Source organism: Pan paniscus, chromosome X, assembly GCF_029289425.2.
Source record: "Pan paniscus chromosome X, NHGRI_mPanPan1-v2.0_pri, whole genome shotgun sequence".
NCBI classification, from domain to species: domain Eukaryota; kingdom Metazoa; phylum Chordata; class Mammalia; order Primates; family Hominidae; genus Pan; species Pan paniscus.
Window position 1 is genome coordinate 34,199,963 of NC_073272.2, and position 18,449 is coordinate 34,218,411.

Genomic DNA, 18,449 nt, shown 5'->3' on the forward strand with positions numbered 1-18,449 from the left:
GTTATGGCAAAAGTCCTTAAGTGGCCTGGCAGCTTCCCCATCTATCTTTTTAGAACAGTCACTCTTAGGGTGCTCCCTTTTAGAATCCATCCAACGTATTATGCTCTGAGAAAGCTAAGTAACATCGAAAGGCCATGGATAAGTGCTTCAGCAACAATCACAACAAGGCTTTCAGCCAAAAACTGCTAGGCATGTGAATGAGTGATCTTGGACGTTCACCCAGTTGAGCATTCAGGTTACTATAGTATCAGACAACAATGGACTAAAATCACATAAGAAACCACAAAAGAGAACCATCCAGGTGAGCTTTCTCAACACGCAAAACCATTAGTGGGAATAATAAATGGCTATCATAAATAACCAAAACACAGGCATTAGTCCCTTCTTGAGTCAAAACTTTATTACTGCCCTTGGATTCTATGACACATTCCTGTTTCCACATGAAAAACCTTTCTCTCTCATTTGTTTTGCTTTAGTTACTTCAATTTTGTTACTTCTAAATGAGAGTCCTAAATACTGTATATGCATACTAGATACGCAAGGATATAGGAGTTGTAAAAACAAAAGCATTTCTGGTTGAAGAGAGACAAGGTGTGGAGACAGGGCACTGAAGAGCATAAGGAGTTTGGCAAAATTTAACAAGAAATGTAGGTAGAAATCAGGTATTAAATAACTTTATGTCCCAAATGAATGGTTACCACTATTTTGATCACGAAGATAAATTTCAAAATTTGAAATTGATCATAATCACAGATAACAGTAGTTTTATTGCTAATATTTAATCCGATAACTAAGGAAATTCATAGGGAGGAAATGAGACTGTAAATCAGCAGTATGTTGAAGTGAGTTTGCATTTTAATAATCACTATGTGTGTCTGTACAGAGAGAGAGAGGGAAACGGTACATTTGTATAATATGTATTTTTTTCAGTGTTTTCAAGCGTTAGAGGAAAGCAGGAAGAGAGAACAAAGAGAGAACCATGGAGAACACAAATTTAACTGACATGGAAAGAAAAGCACCAAATAAAGAGAAAGAACAGTCAAAGAGAAAGAAAAGAAGAACTAGAAAAGAGAGAAAATCTCACATCAATTGATGTGAGAATTTTAAGAATGAGAGAGAGAGGTCAACAGTGACAGTTTGAGATAGGTTCAATGGGATCAATAGTAATCAGGGTACATGAGCTCGTCAATGACCATTGCAGCTAGAAGAGAGAAGTGGATGACGAGAGCAGAAATCGTATTTTCAAGGGCTGGCCTGATTAAGGATCAAGGAGCACTCTAATAAAAATAGTTTAAATTACTTTTGCAGACTTTTGTCTCCACACATAATAAAATTCAGGTCAATCAGACTTGAACATACTTTAAGGCTACGTGAAAGAAGCCAACACATAAAGTGATTTTTTTTAAATGTAAGAAGATAAACTTGATTTTAAAAAAACCTGTTTAAAGCAAGAAAACCAGAGTGAAGCACAAAGCTCAGGGCCAACGGAAAATATCAACAGGAGGAGAGGTGGCTCTTTTTCAGAAAACAAAAGTAAGATGTGAAGACGCAAGAAGCTGAATGCTTCCTGCTTGGTGCTCTCAGAGTATCAGTGTGAAATCATGTTAACAGTAACCAGGATTTAAATTTCAGGGCTCTCTCTTGCCACCTTGGGCAAAGCATCAACATGTTCTGAACCTTGATTTTCTCATGTCTAGCCCAAGAATGATAATAGCAAGCCAGCAATGAAGTTTTCTTATCTGAGAAATTCTCATTTCTTCAGTAGTCAACTACATTGGTTTTGGTCAAAAAGATCAGATGTGACAGTATATGTAAAAATACCTGTCCATGTTATTTGCACAAATATTTAGTTATAAGTTATCAGTGATATAACATGTCATTTCCTCGTAAGCACAAAACCCTAGGTATCTACTGAGGATGAGAGGAGAGAATCAAGGTGGAATTTAAATCAAAGTGATGAAAGTTCAATAGCAATTGTGGAGACTGTGAAAGGAAACTGATTTTAAAAAATAAGAATATACTCAGAGAGGGTAGAGGGCCCAAATTATACATCTGTAATCATATCTGTGTACATGTATTTAAAATTTTTTCCATCCCCTTAGCCTCCAAGGTCAGTAGAGGAAAAAATGAAGTATACACATAGTCCTTTAACCTTTTATACCGGAGTGGTCAAAGAAGAGCAAAAAACAAAAAAATAAAAAATAAAAGAAATCATCATCAGTATCCTCACCACCGCAGATATTTGTGGGAACTTATGTACTAACACTTTATATAATTAATTCCATCTCCTAATCATATTAACGTAACTATTTATCATCTTCATGTACAAATGAAGGTAGAAACATCAACATGCCCAAGGTAACATAACTAGGAAGTAACAAACTTGCTGCCCTTTAACAATTATACTGCCGCTTTAATTATGATTTTAAAATAAAAGTATCCTCCAAATGGACATTTGTGGGAAAAAAGAGAAATTTAATCTTATTCGTATGTTCATAGCATTTAGTTAATTTAATTCAACAAATCGTTCAGCTTCTACTACTCAATTCCACACAGTGAGAACAAAACTGTTGCCCCTATACTTACAGAAGCCTTATTTTAAGAGGCAGACTGTAGATATATAAGTAAATTACAAAGCAGAAATTATGCAATGTAATAGAAAAACTAACATCACACACCAGGGCCTGGCGTGGGATGGGGGCAGGGGGGGAGGGACAGCATTAGGAAATATACCTAATGTAAATAACAAGTTAATGGGTGCAGCACACCAACATGTCACATGTATACATATGTAACAAACCTGCATGTTGTGCACACGTATCCTAGAATTTAAAGTATAATTTTAAAAAATTTTAAAAACAGAAAAACCCATGCTCTGTGATCAGAAAGATAAGTATTAATATCTGCTGTATAATCTGGTGATTTTTAGGAAATTTACATGATTTAACTAGCATATGGCTGAGAAAGGGTTTTGGAGGGTCAGAGAATAAGAATATAGGATCTTATTTTAGGCTGTAGGAGACAAGCTAGCAAAGATTAGGCTTGGGGCATGCAGAGTGTGTGTGCTTAATTTAATGGAAGGAAAGACTGAATGTGAGTTAGTAAGAATTACTATCTAGATGAGGAATTAGTATGAAGCTATAGAACCTTAAGTTTCAGTGCCTCTCACTTGCAAGAGACCCTTCTATAAACCAGCATTTAATTTTCTATTTATAATTTTTTTTTCAAAAACTGCCCCTGGAAATTCTAGAAGCTCAGCATTACAAAGCAAAGCAAAGATAGCGTAAGTGATCATTGCAACACAGGCCTTCCTGATAAGTTCCACATTTTCCCAAATGAGTCATATTGTTGTCATAAGTCATAAATAATAGGAACAACAATAGCTTACATATAACCAAACACTCGACTTTTATCTGTTGGCAGGGGACATGAAGAACCAAGTAACCTGTGAGAGGAATGTTGGGCAATTTGGAGCTCAATGCAAAGCATTCCATGGAATTCGAAATATACATATTTCCATTAAATAGTTAGAAAAACTGTTGAGGATGAGCTTCTGCGTTTTTAGAAAGGTCGCCACCACTAAAATTATTAACATTGAAAAAAATCATCATTGAACATCATATAAAAGTGAGACTTTTATCATAATGTATAGGCATTTCTAGTGAAATTCGCATGTTTGTAGTACTGTTCCAATATGATTAGAGATAAAATTTTCTTTATGCATTGAGTAGATTATGCATTAAAAAGAACTCAGTGGTTAAACATATTTTGGAAATTGAAGATGAACATGTGTCTATACTACAGAACTTCTCAGAATATTTATTAATATATATTGTGTATATCCAAGAATCATACAACACTTTGCAGATATTATTCTTTTGCTTTTTTTTGCCAGAGTGTATCACACAAGTAGATTTGGAAAAAGGCTATCGAATATACTTAACATATTCATTAATAATAATTCAATTCATTACTAAAATTATAAAATAAAATGTACTTATATTTCCAATTGATTCTACTATGGGTAAGCTGTAAAACATGCATGACACATATTTGCCAGCATCTTTACACATTAATTCCACAAAATTTACATTTAAATTGTAATTAACTTTTAGCTTGTACTTAGGATATCTTTTACCAGCTACTTTACCTAACCTCGTCAGAATTTTATTCTGGAACCACATAAGTAAAAAATGCTTAGCACTTTAGTGCAGGCTTATTGTGAAATAGATAAGTAACTTGTACAAATAATAGAATATTATTGAAACTTCTGGGAAGAACAATCTCCTATGTAAAAATCACTCATAAAAAAAGACAATGTAATCATTTTCTTTTTTGACATTATGAGAATATGATGAAAGAAAATAAAATTGTGGAAGAAAACGTTGGGGATAGAAGATTTAATCCGAAGGAAAATGATCTCTATACTTGTCTACTAGATTTCTAAGTTGTCCTAAAGATGTGAGGGATGTATAATTTGAGTTATATTTTCACCTAATATATACATCTAGTGGGATATGGATAGTAAGCATTTGAAGAAAACAAATAAACCAACCACAAACAACTATTCTTGTGAAATTATCAGCCTGGCTTCGTATAAAATCAGTAAACTCTAACGGAAACAAAGTGAGAGGACATAGCAAATCACGGATACTGATGTGAACACTCACATATGCTCTATGAGGTGTTCTCAATCCAGTACCTTTCAGAATCACTAGATTTTCTTCATCAAAGTCAAGTAATATAAAGCAAATTATATCATCTTTCCATTATATTAAAAAAGACATTTGAGCTTATCTCAACATTCCATTATAAAAAAGGCATTTGAGCATGCAGTAATTATGTTCACAGCACTATATATTCAAAGTAGGAAAATAAAACAAGTGAAATCAAATTAACCATTTTTCCATTGAATATGGTAAAGGGCAAAATTATAGAACCAAAAAATCATTCAAACATTAATCACATTTTAAATACAGGACTTTACAGTTAACTGAGCAGAGAGCAGGGCTGTTTTTAAAATCATGCTTTACCTCATCAAACCATTCTCATATCTATAGTAACAGAAAATGGCCAGCAAAATTATACTGCAGCAGGCTAAAGTATTTAACAGAATGAAGAAAATGATATCAAATAATTATTGGAGTTTCTGTGGTGTCAAAGAAAGGAAAAATTTAGAGAAAATAAGAAAATATTTTAGTAAAAGATATTAAAATACTTCATGTTGAGACTACTGATTGATGGAGGAACGTACCACTGTTAGATTAGTAATTTTGAAAGAGACAGTAATTTGGAAATTGTTATTTTCAAGAAAGGGAAATGGCCACATATCACACGTACTTAGAAAACGAAAGAAACAAAATATACCAAAAGATTTGGGATGATATGTACTTTCCAAAGATAGGAAAATGCAAGAAATGTAATTATTTTCATAGAAAAAAAATGTTGAAAAGTTTCAGGTTATACTTTATAATAATTCAACAAGTAAAAAAAAGAAGAAATTCACACAGCTTTTTACAACTCTTTTTTTAAACCCCCCCCCAAGTTGAGTTACTTAGAAAAATATTACCTTTAAATTAAATTTTGTCAGCTAAAGAAGTTTTGACTTTTATCAGAAATATGCAATAGGCCAAAGGAAACAGTCTGTTTCAGTGTCTCCCCTACATTGTTCCTTGACATATGAGTTTTGTGGTATATCAACATATTTCTGGAGGAAAAAGTGTCTGTGGCTTCTTATCAAATTTAGGTTAAACTTTTATTTTTGAAAATAAAAAAAAGTGGGTCAAAAATCTCCAGCAGAGAAGTAAAGCATATAAATTTTTCTGCGTAATCTTGACCACAGAACCGTTTAAAAATAAAAAATTGGACATGGTGTATAATTATTACTTGTAATATACCTGAGAAACGATGTTACGCTTAGTCATAATAATGACAACGATAATAGAAGAGTTCATTATAATAATGTATTTTCTAACAATGACATTCTTCACAGAAATAGAAAAAACAATCTTAAAATTTATATGGAACTGCAGAAGACCCAGAATAGCCAAATATATCCTAAGCAAAAAAGAATGAAACTGGAGGAATCACTTTACCTAACTTTAAATTATACTACACAGCTATAGTAACCCAAACAGCATGGTACTGGCTTAAGTGCAAACACACAGACCAATAGAACAGAATAGAGAACGCAGAGATAAATCCATACATCTACAGGGACCTAATTTTTGACAAAGTGCCAAGAACACACTTTGGGGAAAGGAGTCCTTCAATAAATGGTGCTGGGAAAATTGGATATCGAAATGCAGAATAAAACCAGACCTCTATCTTGAACCGTATACAGAAATCAAATCAAAATGGATTAAATACTTAAATCTAAGACCTCAAATTATGAAACTACCACAAGAAAACTTTGGGAGAAACCTCCAGAACATTGGTCTAGGCAAGAAATTCTTGAACCATACCACACAAGCACAGGCAACCAAAGCAAAAATGGACAAATAGTAACACACCAAGTTAAAAATCTTCTTCACAACAAAGCATAAAACCCACAAAGTGAAGAGACAACCCATGGAATGGGAGAAAATATTTCCAAACTACCCATCTGACAAGGGATCAATAACTAGAATATATAAAGAGCTCAAACAACTCTATAGGAAAAAACTAATAATCTGATTAAAAATGGGCAAAATATCTGAATAGACTTTTTTTTGAAAGAAGATAAATGACCAACGGGAATATGAAAAGGGTCTCAATATCACTGATCATAACAGAAATGTAAATCAAAACCACAGTGAGATATAATCTCACTTCAACTCAAATGGTTTCATTTATAAAACAAGCAATAACAAATGTTGGCGAGGATATGGAGAAAAGGGAACCCTCATACACTGCTGGTAGGAATGTAAACTAGTACAACCACTATGGAAAACAAGTTTTGAGATTCCTCAAAAAACTGTAAACAGAGCTACCATACAATCCAGCAATCCCACTGCTGTGTATATACCCAAAAGAAAGAAAATCAGTACATTGAAGAAATATCTGTACTCCCGTGTTTTATTGCGGCACTGTTCACAAAAGTCAAGATTTGGAAGCAACCTAAATGTCCATTAAAAAACGAATGGATAAAGAAAATATGGTTTTCTAGATATACAATCATGTCGTCTGCAAACAGGGACAAATTGACTTCCTCTTTTCCTGATTGAATACCCTTTATTTCCTTCTCCTGCCTAATTGCCCTGGCCAGAACTTCCAACACTATGTTGAATAGGAGTGGTGAGAGAGGGCATCCCTGTCTTGTGCCAGTTTTCAAAGGGAATGCTTCCAGTTTTTGCCCATTCAGTATGATATTGGCTGTGGGTTTGTCATAGATAGCTCTTATTATTTTGAAATACGTCCCATCAATACCTAATTTATTGAGAATGTTTAGCATGAAGCGTTGTTGAATTTTGTCAAAGGCTTTTTCTGCATCTATTTAGATAATCCTGTGGTTTTTGTCTTTGGCTCTGTTTATATGCTGGATTACATTTATTGATTTGCATATATTGAACCAGCCTTGCATCCCAAGGATGAAGCCCACTTGATCATGGTGGATAAGCTTTTTGATGTGCTGCTGGATTCGTTTTGCAAGTATTTTATTGAGGATTTTTTCATCAATGTTCATCAAGGATATTGGTCTAAAATTCTCTTTTTTGGTTGTGTCTCTGCCCGGCTTTGGTATCAGAATGATGCTGGCCTCATAAAATGAGTTAGGGAGGATTCCCTCTTTTTCTATTCCAAACTATTGATTGGAATAGTTTCAGAAGGAATGGTACCAGTTCCTCCTTGTACCCCTGCAGCCAAAAAACACATGAAAAAATGCTCATCATCACTGGCCATCAGAGAAATGTAAATCAAAACCACAATGAAATACCATCTCACACCAGTTAGAATGGCAATCATTAAAAAGTCAGGAAACAACAGGTGCTGGAGAGGATGTGGAGAAACAGGTACACTTTTACACTGTTGGTGGGACTGTAAACTGGTTCAACCATTGTGGAAGTCAGTGTGGCGATTCCTCAGGGATCTAGAACTAGAAATACCATTTGACACAGCCATCCCATTACTGAGTATATACCCAAAGGACTATAAATCATGCTGCTATAAAGACACATGCACACGTATGTTTATTGCGGCATTATTCACAATAGCAAAGACTTGGAACCAACCCAAATGTCCAACAATGATAGACTGGATTAAGAAAATGTGGCACATATACACCATGGAATACTACGCAGCCATAAAAAATGATGAGCTCATGTCCTTTGTAGGGACATGGATGAAATTGGAAATCATCATTCTCAGTAAACTATCGCAAGAACAAAAAACCAAACACCGCATATTCTCACTCATAAGTGGGAATTGAACAACGAGATCAAATGGACACAGGAAGGGGAATATCACACTCTGGGGACTGTTGTGGGGTGGGGGGAGGGGGGAGGGATATCATTGGGAGATATACCTAATGCTAGATGACGAGTTAGTGGGCGCAGCGCACCAGCATCGCACATGTATACATATGTGACTAACCTGCACAATGTGCACATGTACCCTAAAACTTAAAGTATAATAAAAAAAAAAAGAAAATATGGTACCTATACACAATACAGTACTATTCAGCCATAAAAAGAATGACGTCCTGTCATTTGCAATAACATGGATGGAATTGTACGTTATTACGTTAAGTGAAATAAGCCAGTCACAGAAAGACAAACATCCCATGTTCTCAGTTATTTGTGGGAGCTAAAAATTAAGATAATTGAACTATGGAGATAGAGAGTAGAAGGATCCTTACTAGAGGCTGGGAAGAGTAGTCAGGGGTTGGGGAGGAAGTGGGGATGGTTAATGGGTACAAAAATTAGAAATAATGAGCAAGACCTAGTATTTGCTAAAACAGGATGACCATAATAAAAAAGTAATTTGATTCTACATTTTAAAATAAACTAAAAGAGTACAACTGAATTTTTTATATCACAAAGGATAGATGCTTAAGGTGATAGATACCCCATTTACCCTGATTTGATTGCTACACGTTGCATGCCTGTATCAAAATATCTCATGTAACGTTTATACATCTACTACGTGCCTACAAACACTGAAAATAGAAATAACGTATTTTCAAGTAATTATGGTTACTTTTCAAAATAGATAAATGAGTAAATCAAACTCTAGGGAACCTTTTGGAATGCTGCCTAGAAATAATTGGGAGATTGTACTTGTTGTAGGTTAATTTTCACTTAATAAAGGGCTAATTATTAAAGTGGAGAAAGCAGATCTGAGTTAAAATATCAGCTTCAGTAAAAATGCTTTAGCATTAAAATTCATTAAATGGAATAGAATGTAAACAATGGGAACATTATGATATTACTATGTAAGCTCTTGCGGACATCAGTACGCCATCAATAAATATCTACCATTTAAGTTAATTCCAGGTTATTTAACAACATTCATCACATTTCACCCTTCGCTATGCATCAAAATAATAGAGTGAAAAAGTTGATGGTAACCTTAAATTATCTTTTTAAATATATAATAGTAGTTGATATATTCTCTATTCAACAGGGTTTTAAAAACAACTTTGAGGTACAATTTACATACAATAAAATTTTCATTTTAAACATATAGTCAATGAACTTTAGGAAATTTATAAGAGTCATGTATATATCACCACAATCCAACTTTACGACATTTTTTATTAACCCCTAAACCTTTGTGTCCATTTTCATTCACATCCTGTTCTCAACCCATGCCTCAACCATTCATCTAGTGTTTTCAAATATTCCCTTAAACACAACTTTTATACCTCATCAGGCTGCTGTAATTACCAAATAACGTGAATGCTTTCAAAATATTAGATATTCACATGGTATAACCCTTAAAAACTAGGTAATACATAAAGAGGCTAAAATATATATTTTCCATCAGTCTTTCCTTTTCATGTGAAGAGTTCCATTTTATACTATTTAAAGTATTTTGGAAAGGTTTTCAGAGCTTCAAAGTTGGGCAATCATAAGGCATTATGACAAGATGTCTTTATGATACTATTAAGTTCCATTGGAAAAATGGTTCTTCACTATTATGGTAAACGTGAGTGGCCAGCAATTTCTAAATTTTATCTTTCTTTGGTGCTATCTAATGAGTGGCAAGATGGCAAGGACCACGTTAGGCTTATTCACATTTTAAATTTTACACTGCCTATCACATTTGTCTGACACATACTTAGTGACTGAACCTCGGTGGAATTCAATAAATTTGCCAGCTATTTGTTAGAAATCTGCTGGGTGGCCCACGGTCTTACAGCTGAACTTTAGTGGGTAGAGAATGGGAATAGATGGGGAAAATTTTTAAAAAGCAAATAAAAGATTTAACAATCACGATAAACGCTGAAAGAAAAATAAAACATAATATGTTATGCTAAGTGTTATCTGGCTGTGCATTTTAGATCGATAAATTTTCTGTGTGCTATCTCTGAAGTAAATATTCATTTGCTTAAGACAAAATTGGGAAATAACAGGATAAATTTGGATCACTTCAAAATATTCAGAGTGTTGCAATAGTGTTCACTGTGGCTGTAGCGTGATGTTATTAGACTGGTGCAAAAGTAATTGCAGTTTTTGCCATTAATTTTAATAATTTCATCCTTATATGTAGAATTTGTAGATAGATTTTTACAAAAGCATACTATAGTTTAATTGCAGACTTAAAATGTACACATCAAAATAATATGAAAGAAATCTATATCTTTATCATATAGCCCGTGAGGACATAATACTGTACAGGTTTTCCAAGTACAGACAGTGACGTGTGGCAAGTTTCTAGTATTTTACATTTCTTACAACTTGTGTTTATGACTGTTTCCCACACTATTAAACATATGAAACTAACAAGTTATTCTTAAATGGAGAGTAATAAGTTCTGTATAGCAACACATAGGGGTGGCCTTTCAATGTTAGAACAGATTCAAAATTAAATGCACTAGGTTTACCATCTACTGGGCTGTGTAAAAAGAAAATAAAAAGTCTACATCTATGGCTAGATAGGTTTTAATATTTGAACCCAAATCTCTGGATTAGTTCTCCATTTTTTTCTTCTTTGACCAAATTATCCAATTATCACATAAATTCCCTTTGCAGGTTTCTGCTGTCTAACTCATAAATCAATAAAGCAGACTGTAAAGTTACACTGTTCCAACTCGTTTGGCAATCAAATATGCCTATTTACACTATAAGAGTCTGTTTTATTCCTTAATGAAATCAAAAGCTCAATCTGATAGACCAAAATCTGCAGTTATATCTTTATTTTTAAGCCATTGATTTTGATAGCTTGGAATGTTTACATTTAAAGATGACCGATTATATTTAATGTGAGTTATAAGATTTAGCTTCTTTAATAAACACGGGAAGATTGCAATTATGAATTCTTTTTAATGTGCATTTAACGTAATTAGTTTAAATTAATAGCTTTCTTTGGTTTAAAAATCCCCTCTTTTCTAAATTGTACTCACATTGTTAATGGGAGGGAAAAAGAGACAGAAGGAGGAAGTCTGGTCTGTAGTGGACTCTGGAACACCTGACGTCCTAGCTTGGTGAGCAAACAACGGCAGTATTTTTCAATATTTAATTTTGAGGCACTCTTCCTTGAAGGTAATTTGTTTCCTTCCTCTATTCCTGCTCATAAATCTACTATGTGGGACACGAGGTTACAAAAAATGAGATCAGAATTCTTTGGGAAAAAACAAATAGAATAGTAAAGCTAGTGGAGCCACTGCTAAGCAACTCTGCTCTTGCTTGCAGTAATTTAAGCAACAGGGCCATGTTTTCCCCTACAAAATGTGCATCAACACTTAAGGACATGGTGACTTTCAACAGGTGCCCATGTTGGGTTGTTCTTACATATCAAAGATTCAAAACTAAAATTAGTAGAAAAGGAAAAAAATCGTATATGTGAAAGTATCTTTGTAATTTTAAAAATTACAAGACATTTAAGTAGCTATTTAAACATAGTTGTCACTGTCCCCTAAAATGATTAAGAGCCATATGCAAGTTAATTGACATGTTAACAAATGGGGTTAGAAAAAAATGAATTGAAGAAAGCCAAGCTGAGTTCAGCCTCAAACATCTATATTGAACATTCTATTTGTCTACATTAAAATTTGTGCGATAGCTCTCAGCTATATTTTCTTCCATCACCCGTTTTCCATTAGAGGAAAAAATCAAAATAGGAGAGAATCTCACCAGTAGTTTGACTGCCACTCTTACTCCCTCCCATTGAAACGTTGACACAGTCATAGAAGAGCATCTTTATGAAAGAGTGATAGAAAATGTCGTATGAAAAATACTCTGGAACAATTTAGTCATTACTAGTAGGGAACCATCCAAAGCCATTCTCCAATTAGCTACACATTAGAATGAGTAAAAGTTTCCGAAAATTCTGAAGACCGAATCCACCTAAAGATTTGATTTGACTGCTCTGGGGTTCAGTATGGTTACTTAGACTGTTGCTATAGGATTTTAGGTGCCAAAACTAAACTCTGTGCTTCAATACATAGTTCTGAAAAATTGAACAGTAAATGACTAAATTTGTTCCATGTGTTTCTTTGCAGTTATACAATTTCGTGATTTAATTTTTTAATTATTTCCAAGGAACACGCACAGGTTGTTACATTTTTAATCATAGTACTTTGGAAATAATTCTAGTTTCTGTTTTCTAAGATATATTTCCATATCTAGAAGAGTTTTCCCCATTTGCTTTATTCTGTTTTAATAAATCTTTTCTTAATTTTGTACTTTAATAAAATCTCTCATTAAATGAGCTGACACTGGGTAGTTTGATGTTGTGGTCATATAATTTAATTGAAGACTGTGGTACCAGTACCATGCTGTTTTGGTTACTGTAGCCTTGTAGTATACTTTGAAGTCAGGTAGCGTGATGACTCCAGCTTTGTTCTTTTGGCTTAGGATTGACTTGGCGATGCGGGCTCTTTTTTGGTTCCATATGAACTTTAAAGAATTTTTTTCCAATTCTGTGAAGAAAGTCATTGGTAGCTTGATGGGGATGGCATTGAATCTATAAATTACCTTGGGCAGTAGGGCCTTTTTCACGATATTGATTCTTCCTACCCATGAGCATGGAATGTTCTTCCATTTGTTTGTATCCTCTTTTATTTCATTGAGCAGTGGTTTGTAGTTCTCCTTGAAGAGGTCCTTCACATCCCTTGTAAGTTGGATTCCTAGGTATTTTATTCTCTTTGAAGCAATTGTGAATGGGAGTTCACTCATGATTTGGCTCTCTGTTTGTCTGTTATTGGTGTATAAGAATGCTTGTGATTTTTGCACATTGATTTTGTATCCTGAGACTTTGCTGAAGTTGCTTATCAGCTTAAGGAGATTTTGGGCTGAGATGATGGGGTTTTCTAGATATACAATCATGTCATCTGCAAACAGGGACAATTTGACTTCCTCTTTTCCTAATTGAATACCCTTTATTTCCTTCTCCTGCCTGATTGCCCTGGCCAGAACTTCCAACAGTATGTTGAATAGGAGTGGTGAGAGAGGGCATCCCTGTCTTGTGCCAGTTTTCAAAGGGAATGCTTCCAGTTTTTGCCCATTCAGTATGATATTGGCTGTGGGTTCGTCATAGATAGCTCTTATTATTTTGAGATTCGTCCCATCAATACCTAATTTATTGAGAGTTTTTAGCATGAGGGGTAGCTGAATATTGTCAAAGGCCTTTTCTGCATCTATTGAGATAATCATGTGGTTTGTGTCTTTGGTTCTGTTTATATGCTGGATTACGTTTAGTGATTTGCATATATTGAACCAGCCTTGCATCCCAGGGATGAAGCCCACTTGGTCATGGTGCATAAGCTTTTTGATGTGCTGCTGGATTCGGTTTGCCAGTATTTTATTGAGGATTTTTGCATCGATGTTCATCAGGGATATTGGTCTAAAATTCTCTTTTTCTGTATACTACAAGGCTACAGTAACCAAAACAGCATGGTACTGGTACCAAAACAATGAGAACACATGGACACAGGAAGGGGAACATCACACACCGGGGCCTGTTGTGGGGTGGGGGGAAGGGGGAGGGATAGCATTAGGAGATATACCTAATGTTAAATGACGAGTTAATGGGTGTAGCGCACCAACATGGCACATGTATACATATGTAACTAACATGCACGTTGTGCACAGGTACCCTAAAACTTAAAAGTATTAAAAAAAAAAGACTGTGAATTGGCTAAGTGTTATCTTTTGAAATAAAATACTCCTGGGCCAACACATGCTGTTACATCCTTGCAGCAGGCAGCTTTATTTTCTAAAAGTTTAAGCTTTGCTTCTGTAGGTAAGCTCATGTCACTAAAATAAGCAAAATAATTTTAAATCCAATTCAGAATCTGAGGGCCCAGAGAAATAACTGATCAATGAACTCACTAAGGAAGTGAGCAGCTCTTTTCTTTCCTATAGTAATAAATGCAAATGTGAATGTAAAGAAGCATCCTGATCTACATCTACATTTATATATAACAAGAGTATGGTTGTCAGAAAGTTATACATATAGTATGCATTTCCTTAGTGCAATAGCTTTTATATCTGAGGATCTCAAACGATCTTAAAATGCAGAAAAAAATAATGCTCTAACAGATTCAAATTAACTAGCAAAACTCTCAGTGCACCACACGGTGGAGTCAGACACCCACAAATCTGCGTGACCAGTATATGACAGAAAATCTGAGCATGTATTTCAAAAAGGACTTAATATGGTAACTTCATACATTTTTTCCTGCTTCTCAGTGATGAATTAAGCTAAATATACCATTTATGAGAAAAGAAATTATAGGGCACTAATATTTTAATTAGCAATAACCTTTTAAAGTGCAAATTTATAGAAACACATTTTTGTTAATACAATGCATTAAAGTTAGCCCCTATTCTATTCCTTTCTTTTCTTTCTTTCATCTATCTATCTATCTATCTATCTATCTATCTATCTATCTATCTATCCATCAATCCATCCATCCATCCATCCATCTATCCATCCCATCTCTATATTTAAAATGTCATTTTGGTGGCATTCTTAGTGGATCCTTCATCTTACACACTGTGCTTATGTTATTTCACTATCTAACTTTTGACTCTCTATTTTATTTCATGGGAATTTCGAGCTGCTTTTTAGGAAATATAATCCTTGAAGCAAATCTGAGTACCTGAGAACTCTGTTCTAGAAAACAATTCACTTACTGCCATATTAAAATAAAACCCTGGAGCAGAAGAATGTTTTAAGAGCTTTCAGATGGCTTGTATTCTCCAATATTATGTATTACCATTGGGGAGACTCGATGTCAAGAACTATGTTGATAATGCAGGTGTGACCTGAAATGCACGGAAAATAGATTTGGGCTGAATGCCCAAAATCTCTTTCTTGAAGTAGATCTGAAATTTCATAATTTATCTCTGTTCTGCTGTTTGCTAGTACTTTTCTACTGATGTAGTTAATAACATTTTTACTGTAGTATTTTTTTAGAAAAACCAAACAAAATATTTTGCTATTAAAAACAAGTAATGTTTATAAAATCCTGAATCCATTTCTAAATAAGAAAAAACACACAGTGCCCCTTATCACAACCTGTTCAACTAAAGACGATTCGACCTAAAAGCTCCAATTTTCCTTGAAAGACAATAGTATAATAGCTTTGCCTATCAAATTTGCTACTCATAATTTCATTCCGCAAGTCTGTCACAAAGTAGTTCTTTATGCATTTTAAAGGACAAACTTGCAATATTAATGTCTAGTATTCATACTGCTAAAATTTTTCCTTAATTCCACTCAGAACGTCACAAGCATTTTTAATCAAACATTCCTTCAAAACTCATGTCATTAGTTTAAATGAAAGCAGTTCTACTCTGTATTTCATTTATAGTCATGTAGTTCTATCCGAATTTCTCAATTCAGAAACAATTACTCATTCCTATCATGCATTTTACTAAACCCTGCTGTGGTAGACACACAAAATACCCTGACTTGATCATTACACATTCTATACATGTAAGAAAATATTACATAAATGTTGTATCCATAAATATGTATAAATATTTTATATCAAAAAACCTTTTTCATTATGACTCAAACTGGGACGGACTTCGGAATAGTTAATACTAGAGAATCTGGCTTGTGTAAGTTTGAAAAATATATATACTGGAGTAGGTTTGTATAAACATATCACACTTACCCTCTAAAATATGTACAATCATTATATATCAAGACAAAATAAAAATCGAATCCTCAAGTATGTTTACTATTATCCCTCACTTCTACTACAATATTTACACTTGTTGCCCAGTGAAAAACTATGATGAGGATTTTATTATCAGGATTCTCCCCAAAATTCTCTTTCTTCATCCACTATTGCAATTGTATGCACTCCATAAGGAAATAATATTTCCTGGACTTTTTAAGCCTATCAAAACTACCTATACTCTGCCACATATTATCAGGGACATTCTTGGTCAAAGTTAGACAATATGGTAAACTAACTCATGCTATTGTGTATACTGATGCCCAGAACACCTATTAATGGTGATTCATTAACTGTAATTGCATTGTAACCATGATCTACAAATCTAATATATCACCCCCAAATTCATTTTAAAGTGAAAAACTTCAGACATCTTCACCAACTGGCAGGGAGAAGGCTTTGAGATTTGCAGCTAACCTTCTAGTGCTCCTCTCATCATAGCATGGACTTGGTGATTGGGTTCACAACATGTATATAAGATTTGAAAAGCAGATCTATTAATTGTGATCACACAACACTAAAGACTTTTGAATAAATAATACCTATGTTAACTTCACATATGTTTAAATGTTAATTAAAAAATGAGAATGGCATTTTAAAAATACTTCTTACAGTGAATGTAAATTTAGTTATGGCCTAAAATTTACTCATTTAAAAGTCAACTCAGATTTATTTTCAACACTATTTTAATTCTCATTCTAGAAAAACAGGTAAACACATTTTATATTTTCATTTGAATGAAGCGTGGGAGTGAGTGCATGTAGCTATATTGAGCATGATCATTAATACTTGAGGTGTAAATTTCTATCGATAATTTTGTGTTACTCACTGCTTGTAACTAACACATTTTTATAAAACAATATAGACCATGTGACTAAACTCAACGATGAGTTTATAATAAAATGTTTGAGACTGCTTTCCAACAATGCCATAGAAAATATTTTTTTTCTTTTTATAAGATAGAGTCTCGCTCTGTTCCAGGCTGGAGTACAGTGGTGCAATCTGGGCTCACTGCAACCTCCGCCTCCCGTGTTCAAGTGATTCTCCTGCCTCAGCCTCCCGAGTAGCTGGGATTACAGGCGTGTGCCAACAAACCTGGCTAATTTTTGTATTTTTAGTAGAGACAGGGTTTCACCATGTTGGCCAGGCTGGTCTTGAACTCCTGACATTGTGATTCGTGGGCCTCAGCATCCCAAAGGGCTGGGATTACAGGTGTGAGCCACCACACCCGGCCAAAAAACATTTTCTTTACCATTTACTATCCTATGGTTTTACTCTAGCTTTTAGTATAGTTTGAAGTCAGAAACACCAGAACGTATTGCTCCTGTCTTTGAAATGTCTTTATTTCAAATTCCTCCATTACATCCTTAAAAAAATAAATCTTAGACTAATGATCTAGACCCCCTTTTCTTCCTACCTAGGTCCAAATAGTCAAATCAGTGAATCACAACAACCCCATGGAAAACTAGTTGAATAAATTTAAAGTTAGAAACACTGCAACATTTTGTTGAAGTAATAAAAACGAAAGAATGGAAGCTGATTCCCAGATGTACTTGCCTGGGCTTCCTGAGGCATTTGAGCTGCGTCCACCTTGTCTGCAATATAAGCTGCCAACTGCTTGTCAATGAATGTGAGGGACTCCTGGATCAAGTGTAAGGATTTTTCAGTCTCCTGGGCAGACTGGATGCTCTGTTCAAGCAACTTTTGCCTCCTTACAGCCTAAAGAGAAGGAATAAGAGTGTATCAGTTAAATGTTTACTCTTGATAGCTTTTCTGTAATCCTGCTGAACAATAAATGAAGATTCTAGACTCTTCCACAATCACCTTTTTGTAAGACAGATTTCGCAGCTTCCTGGCACTCATTCAGCTCTGTTGATAGAAAAAAAATGTGAAGGAGAAAAATAAATAGCAAACAAAACTACAGGATCAGGGATCTCTGCATGAAAATCAATCATAATATCACGTACATTAAGGAAATAGGCTGGAAAAAAAATTAGCAAAATCATCTCAGTCATTGCAATCTGTCTTTCTCAGGTCGAATGTTCCCCCTGATCTCATTATATAGTTCAAGAGACTTGGTTTGCTTAGAATAGGGTCATCGTCATCACAATCCAAT

At 34.4% G+C, this 18,449-nt stretch overlaps 1 protein-coding gene across 1 annotated transcript in view; it reads right to left on the minus strand.

The window, feature by feature from the left end:
* DMD (dystrophin) overlaps positions 1 to 18,449 on the minus strand; it is a 2,218,635-nt gene that overhangs the window by 1,270,036 nt on the left and 930,150 nt on the right. The window contains exon 30 of the mRNA XM_063601607.1: positions 17,891 to 18,052. Coding sequence (XP_063457677.1) covers positions 17,891 to 18,052 — 162 coding nt within the window. The remainder of the gene's footprint in view (positions 1 to 17,890; positions 18,053 to 18,449) is intronic.